Source organism: Fomitiporia mediterranea, assembly GCF_000271605.1.
Source record: "Fomitiporia mediterranea MF3/22 unplaced genomic scaffold FOMMEscaffold_11, whole genome shotgun sequence".
Taxonomy (NCBI): domain Eukaryota; kingdom Fungi; phylum Basidiomycota; class Agaricomycetes; order Hymenochaetales; family Hymenochaetaceae; genus Fomitiporia; species Fomitiporia mediterranea.
Window position 1 is genome coordinate 1,334,822 of NW_006760396.1, and position 7,465 is coordinate 1,342,286.

General features: G+C 37.7%; 2 protein-coding genes across 2 annotated transcripts; one reads left to right on the top strand and one right to left on the bottom strand.

The window, feature by feature from the left end:
• Positions 1-216: 216 nt before the first annotated feature.
• On the bottom strand, positions 217-657 carry FOMMEDRAFT_160268 (uncharacterized protein; the record flags this gene model as incomplete). Its single annotated transcript, XM_007270049.1, has 2 exons — positions 217-598; positions 647-657. 2 exons carry the CDS (start codon positions 655-657, stop codon positions 217-219), a joined length of 393 nt encoding a protein of 130 aa, XP_007270111.1.
• A 1,502-nt stretch (positions 658-2,159) lies between these two features.
• FOMMEDRAFT_160269 (uncharacterized protein) lies at positions 2,160-4,267 on the top strand (the record flags this gene model as incomplete). The annotated part of the gene is made up of 9 exons (XM_007270050.1): positions 2,160-2,339; positions 2,428-2,598; positions 2,677-2,961; positions 3,020-3,075; positions 3,485-3,709; positions 3,758-3,767; positions 3,823-3,854; positions 3,942-4,080; positions 4,130-4,267. The coding sequence occupies 9 exons, from the start codon at positions 2,160-2,162 to the stop codon at positions 4,265-4,267; spliced, it is 1,236 nt and encodes a 411-aa protein (XP_007270112.1).
• Positions 4,268-7,465: the final 3,198 nt, after the last annotated feature.

The window sequence follows — 7,465 nt, forward strand, 5'->3', positions numbered from 1 at the left end:
TTTGTGACAAAAAATAATGAATCATCAAGTGTGACAATACTTATGAAAAAGGCAGTAAAGGACCGGTGAATGCCTGTATTATCGGTGTGGTCCGAAAGAAGTGTACGTCCAAGTCGATACAAATTGGCCGAGATGGGGAGCGTTAGTGATCAGTACCTGTATGAAGGACCATTCACGTGAGGGGTGTCAATCAACAGCTTCGGATTGTAAAACCAATCAATGATAGCACTGTCTTTCCTCATCCAAGCCTAGCTGAATCGCTTCGAAATGTTCGACATCCAATATGTTATCTCTGTAATCGAGAGGAGGTGCCTTGTCATCGAAGGGCGGGAAAGGAGTACGTTTGAAGTGTCGATGGTTGTGCTTTTCGCAACGCATGGCGAGCCACATACTACTCACTGTGCGTGATACACAGGCTCGACGGCTCGAGGGATTTCGTTGACAAAACTTATCGCACCCGTGATGAGGTAAAGAACAAGCACCTCTCGAACTTGTTCCCAAGAATACGGGATGCTTCTCAAGCAACTTCATGACCGCGTGCAGTACGAATTTAAGAGCACCGAGCTGTACACGTTTGTCATTGGGGGATTGCTCATCTCTACATTAGTATTGAATTTGATCAAAAGAATTGAAGAGAGGCACGCACGCGTATCTCATGACAGATTACTAATGGAATTATTCCATTCCTCTATAGACAAAGATTGCTCAGCTTTGTCAGCCGGAATAAACTATGTTAATCATCCAAGAAAATTCCCATGTTCCTCATCGGAAGAAGAGGCAATATCTAACTCTTCAACTTCGACTTCTTCATCTGTATTGGCACTACCATTTACCGAATCCGTATCAATGTCCACTCTTTCCTCATCTAACCCCTCCATTTGAAGCTCGTCTAAATCCGAACGTATATCAGTGTTGTCAAATTCACCACACAGGTTGTCATTGGAAACACCCAATTTCAAGTATAAGTCAGCCGGGACAGACGGCTTAGTATTGCTTGAATAACCACTGTGACCTATGCTGCCACCTTGGTTCAGAAAAAACAAATCTCTTTGTGCAAATCTTAATTCGAACAACTGGTAAATGCTTTGGTTTAATCAAGAACTAGGATAAAACTCACATATTTACATAAAGTGATTCAGGATCACCCACAGCACCAGGATCTTTTACATGGGCAAGACAAGATGGACCAAGAAGCTCTTTGGTCCGACCATAAACTACCTGTAACACTTATATTACTCTGTTTAAGAGAATATAAACATGCCAGATTGCTATCAACTGTATTATAAAGTAAATTAATACTTTTATTTTACATCTAAATATAATAATTGATTTGCTTTACAGCTTTGCTACTATCACGAACATTGATTACGTAATCACATGCTGAAGATCGAGAGCATATAATGATGCACTTACAGCTGTCACTCTTTCTCTCTGACCTCCACCATCTCTCTAAGTCTAACCCTCTGCCCTGACACTATGTTGTTGCTTTTGTTCTCTCCAGCCCAGTCCTCTGCTTGCAAGCGTCCTCCAGCAGGTACTCCGAGTGCAACAACACAGACAATAAACATTGCTGCAACTCGTCTCTCTAATCTACTGTTGCAGTGCCTGTACGGAGCCTCATATCCCATGTTGTGCCACTGATATGACTACACAGTCCTTCAACGTAAAGTGGTAAGCAGCCAGTCCACTTCATAATAGCCTGCACAATAGTTGCTCATCCCTCTCCTCCCAACATTTTGTCTCCCTTCCATCCCTTCCGCTCCTCACTCTGTGTCTCGTGTTGCCTCTCCTTCATTGTCCTCCTTTTTTTACGTTTGCCTTCCTTTTCGCATTCGCATTCACGCATCTTGTTGACTAATGCCAAACGACTCCTTCAATAACTCCATGCATCCGCATACTTCTTCCCACTCTGCAGTACAAGCAATAATCAACGAGCACATGCTTGCAACAATGTCCATGTACGACCACTCCTATGGTACCACCCTCTCTCTGATACTGTACGTGTTCTACTTCTCCATTCATTCCATGCTTGACATCACTCTTGACAGGTCCACCCTACTTGTATTTACATTCCTCAGTGCTGTCCATGACACCATTTAGAATAAGGTAAGCAGTGGCCACTGCTTACCCCTCCTGAGCCGAGTCTGTTCACGTCACCCATGTCACCCTCTCCCTTCGAGCCAGAACGTCCCAGAGATACACCTTTGCAATCACCCACAACAGCTAAGTTCACTGCACCTCTGATTACAAGACATAGTCAGAGCATACAACGTGCACGTATAGACACGGCTTCGCCTGCTGCCCAATCAGCTCGTTCAATGCTCAGGACCTTAACCTGGGTGCGCCACTCATCCTTGCTTCACACTGTCACGGTGCATCCTTCTTTTTGCTTAAGTACTAGCACACACTAACATTTCACTCTGTCAGTTCCATAACCTGTCTCACAAGCACAATCTCGACCTCTGCAACCCTCACAACATCACAATCCGCACACACACACAACTCGATTCGCTGGGACTGTGCAGCAACCAAGGCACAGAGACGAAGACCACATCAAACAGCCTGAGAACGCATTTATCCTCTTCCGTTGCGAATGCTGTTGGAGAAGGAACGAGGCAGGGGCAGCTTGTCATACATTGCAAGTACTGTGACTCAGTGTGAGTGTCTCTTTGTCAGCATCTACCGCCGATTCTGACGACTACGGCGAATTCGATTCGCTCTTCTCCGATAGTTCACTGTATGGCTGCCCGTTCGGATATCTGCACACGGCGTGCAGTAGCGTGCACGAAGTGGAGATGGCGGACTGCTGATTTTGAGATGGGTGATGCAGAGTGCTTGCAAGGACGGGGTCAACTGCAAATACGGTCATTACCGCTGAGCCTCTCGATGCCCTCGCTTTCTAGTAATCCGTCTGGATCTGGTCAAGGTATGAGCCTGGCAATCGACACCCGTAATGCACTCGTTCGCCGCTCGAGTCTGGTCCGATCCCAACCTCTACCTACTCGTATTTGCATCACAGCAGACATGGACACTCTCACTCGCTCTCTGCACAAATCTTGACGCAGACTGCACTATGTATGTGTTTTCAGTTTATTTTCCTTAATTATTGTAGATAATGATGTATCGTACAAATATTTTAATATAATTGATTTTTGTTATTTCAATAATGAATGGATGTAAGGGGAAATTATTATTATTAAGAAATAATAACTATGTATAGTCTGTAAAACATTACAAACATGTGTTACCCTTCCAAAAGTTGGTAATCCTTACAATACCTTTCAAAAAAGGGAGGTCCAATATTATGCATTTTATATGTTTAAAAGGGGTATTACCCTTATGTACTTTTATTACATTAATAAACCTTACAGTACCTTATACAAAGTTATACTACTTTATCAGAAATCGAGGTCCGATAATATGTAAATTACTTTTTTACTTTTTTACTTTTTTCACACCTTTATAATGTAATATAACCTTTTAGACTTTTTCCCGATGTTGGCGACGCGTTACGGAAGTTTGTGAACAAAACTTGTCCTGCATTTGCTACTACCGAACTCGCGGCTGAGACTCGCAAACGTGTCTCTCGTCTTGCAAAAAAGAGCAAGAACGGTGATATCAAGCAGTCCCAAGAGTTTGATCCCAATGCTTTACACACAAGGGTGAAAAAAACCTTCAACGCGAATACCTCGAAATTCCACTATATAGGGTATTATGCACATCATATATTAAAATATGGAACTACTGATTCGTGTAGTACAGGTATTGTGAGGTTACATTTAACTCCTGGCACTGGTGTCAATACTAATGTATTAATGTCAGGGAGAGTCCGAGCACAAAGTAACGAGACAAAAGTATGCCAGAACAAATCGAGTCAATTTTCTACAGCAAGTAACACAGATTCATCAGTGCCAGAGTACACTTGCTCAGATTGCAGAAAGAAATGATGAAGACGTACCCTCAGAGGAAGAGGAAGAGGAATTATCTCCTGGTGACGTCAGATATTCGATCGGTCAGAAAGGCACTCCAATTAGCCTGCCTGAATGGGAGCTCGAGTACCAGTTTGATCCTGCAATACAGGTAGACAATTGGATGGCATTGAGGTTACTACATACTAATAGGTTACTAGGATTTCAGGCACTGCTCATCCCAGCATTTGCTAGCCCAACTAAAGGGGCTGGATGCCTCAGACAACGAGCTTGTCTTTACACACAAGGAACATGTTGAGAGGGAGAACTTAAGGGGGGCACACATAGACAAGGGGTGAGGTGACGATTGACTGCTCAGTGTCTCTCGTCCTTATATTGTATGTATTCTAACTGAGACATTATGAAGTCATTGTCTCATGGTTTGTCTGTTGATGAACTAATCATCTCATAATACTCCCCTTCAAACTCTTACTAGTCTGAGTAAACTGGTAAGATGTTTGACTTGTGGTACATGTAGCACTTTAGTTAATATATCTGCTTGTTGATCGTTTGTCTGTATGTATTTTGCATTTATGTACTCTAACTCAATGTAGCATTTAATAAAATCTTTCTTATGATCTAAATGCTTTGTTCGTTCCAAATATTTGAGTTCGTCCAATGTAACCGTTTGTATAACAGCATCATTATTGCAATAGATATTAATTGGTGCATCAGAGACCTGCAGAATCTCTTCAGCTAAATGAGTAAGTACAATTGCTTCCTGTGTTCCTCTTGCAAGAGCTATTAATTCAGCTTCATATGTTGAATTTGCCACCAGTGTTTGTCTTTTACTTGACCACAAAACTAATGAATCACTCAAGTAAAATGCATATCCTGATATTGCACAATGCCCTTCTTGCATCATACTGTCTGCATCTGTATAGCCATTCAATATTGATTGATTTGTACTGCCAAGTTGGAGCCAGACATTGCTTGTAGTTTTTAAGTACATGTAACAATGTTTAAGTGCCAGATAATGCTCCATACCAGGGTCATTGAGGTATTTTGCTAACTGATTTGTTGCAAATGCTATATCTGGCTGTGTACAGTCTGCAATGTATCTAAGTGTGCCAACCATGTTCATGTATGGTATATCAGACATTTGTTTTCTATTGTTATTGGTTTGCAATACTGTTTTTAATTGTGTACCAGGCTGCATAGGTGTTTGTACACTTCATTCGTTTGTAAGTTTGTAACGTTCTATTATACTATTAATATAATGTGTCTGACACATCCTGATGAATCTATGCTCTCTGTTGCATTGAATCTCTATACCAAGTAGTCAGTGTAATTTGCTACTGTCTGTATATTGTAAATGATGTGTAATAGATTGTTTTATCATTACAATAGTATTATTATTCTTTGCCATGATAGTAATATTGTTGACATGTACAAATAATATAGCTACAGTTATTTCTTTCTTCTTTACAAAGAATACAGCATTATCATGTTCGGATTTTGTTAATCTGTATTTAAGTAGTATATTAGATAGTGTTTTATACCATCTTCTACCAGCTTGTTTTAATCTGTATAGCACTTTTCATAATTGTAATATTTGTCCATTCTGTAATCTGTTTATTAAGTTACCTGGAGGAGGTTTAACATATATTTCTTTGTCTTCTGTCAATTGTCCATACAGATATACTGATTTTATATCTATCTGATGTATTTCATAATTATTAGATGCTGCCTATGCTAATATTAATTACACTGTAGATAGTCTAGCAGTAGGAGCAAATAAATTGTCTGTATGATAGTCAAGGCCATCAATCTGATAGTTTCCTTGAACTACTAATTGTGCTTTATATTTTTCTATACTATTATTAGTGTATTACTTTATTTTATAGACAAATCATGTTCTAATGATGTTAATATTATTGTATGGATTCATGATTTCCTATGTATTATGATTTTCTAATTGTTTTATTTTGTCTTTCATAGCTGCAATCCATGAATCACAATCTGGACATTGGATTGCTTCATAAAATGAAGTTGGATCCAATTGTATTTCACTTATTTTAGCATTAAATTCTGTTAAATGAATGACAATATTATCTTCATCCTTTTTGCTAAGTGCATACATGTGTTTCATTATGTGTTTATTCTCCATGTGTTGTTCAAGCTTGATAGCATGTTCTGTCAGTTTCTGTTTCCATTCCAATCAACATAATTTAGGTTCTACTTCTTTTTCAGTTAATTTAACTTTGTTGTCTATTAAGTCTGTTGGTTCTGCCACTTTTCCTTTTTTGTTAGGATCAGCATTGTCTGTATCATTGTCATCCATTCTTGTTATTCTATTGTCTGTTTCATTATTTTTAATTATTAAATGCTTGTTTGTATTGTTGTTTGTATTGTCTATTTTCTCCCCTTCAATTTGAGGAGGTTTACCTTTGAGAAATTGAATATTTCGTTCAATAGTAATTTTATTATCATGCCAAGTTTTATGACCTTTACTTTCATTGTCTAATCCTATCCAACAAGTGATAATACCTTGCTGTTGTATTTTTGTAGGATTTTTGTTGCAAATGATAATATATTGACCAAATTCATATATATTATCAATTGTTCTGTGTGTTCCATAATGTTTGTAATGTAGGGTATTATAATTTAAAGCAGTACACAGTGTTCTATTATGAATATAGGTAATATGAATTGCTGCTTTGGCCCATAATGTAAACAGTAATTCAGTAGATGTTAGATATGCTCTTACACCTCTAAATATAGTTTTATGAGTTTGTTCTGCTATTCTGTTCTGTTGTAGAGTATGATGTACTGTTAATCTTTGTTTTGTTCCTTGTGAATCTAAATATTGTTGGAAATCTTCACTAAGGAATACAGTATCATTATCACTTTGTAAAAGCTTTATTTTAACTCTGTACTGTGTAAATATTTTAGTTGTCCATTGTACATATTGTGTATATGTATCAGATTTTGTTTGTAATTTGAGCATTATGCACCAACAAGTAGAATCGTCTACAATTGTTAATAAGTAGCATATGTTCTTATATGTGTACAGTTCAATAGGACCAATGATATTAATATGAATAAGATCTCCAAATTGATTTGCAAGAGGAGATTGACATAGTTTTGGTATTGGTGTATGTTTGATATTTGCTTTTATACATTCAATACATTCTTTTTCTTTGTAGTTTGTTATTTTAGTTGATAGTACACTTGGTTGTGTCTTTAATAATTGTTTAATATAATTGTAACTTATGTGTCTGAGGCATTTATGTATATTATAAATAGATAGTTTGTTCATTGTTTTTAATAAATAATTATTGTACAAAATATACAAGTTATTTCTCAATTGTATATGTCTGATGTATTTGTTACATAGTAATGTTATAGTACAATTATTGTTTGTAAACATAAAAGAATAACCTTCCCTACATAGTAGTGCTTGACTTATGAGGGAAAAGGTCATTTGTGGATAGTAATAAATGTTTTGTAATGTTATGACACTTTTTTCTTGTATATTCTTCAGAATTTCAATA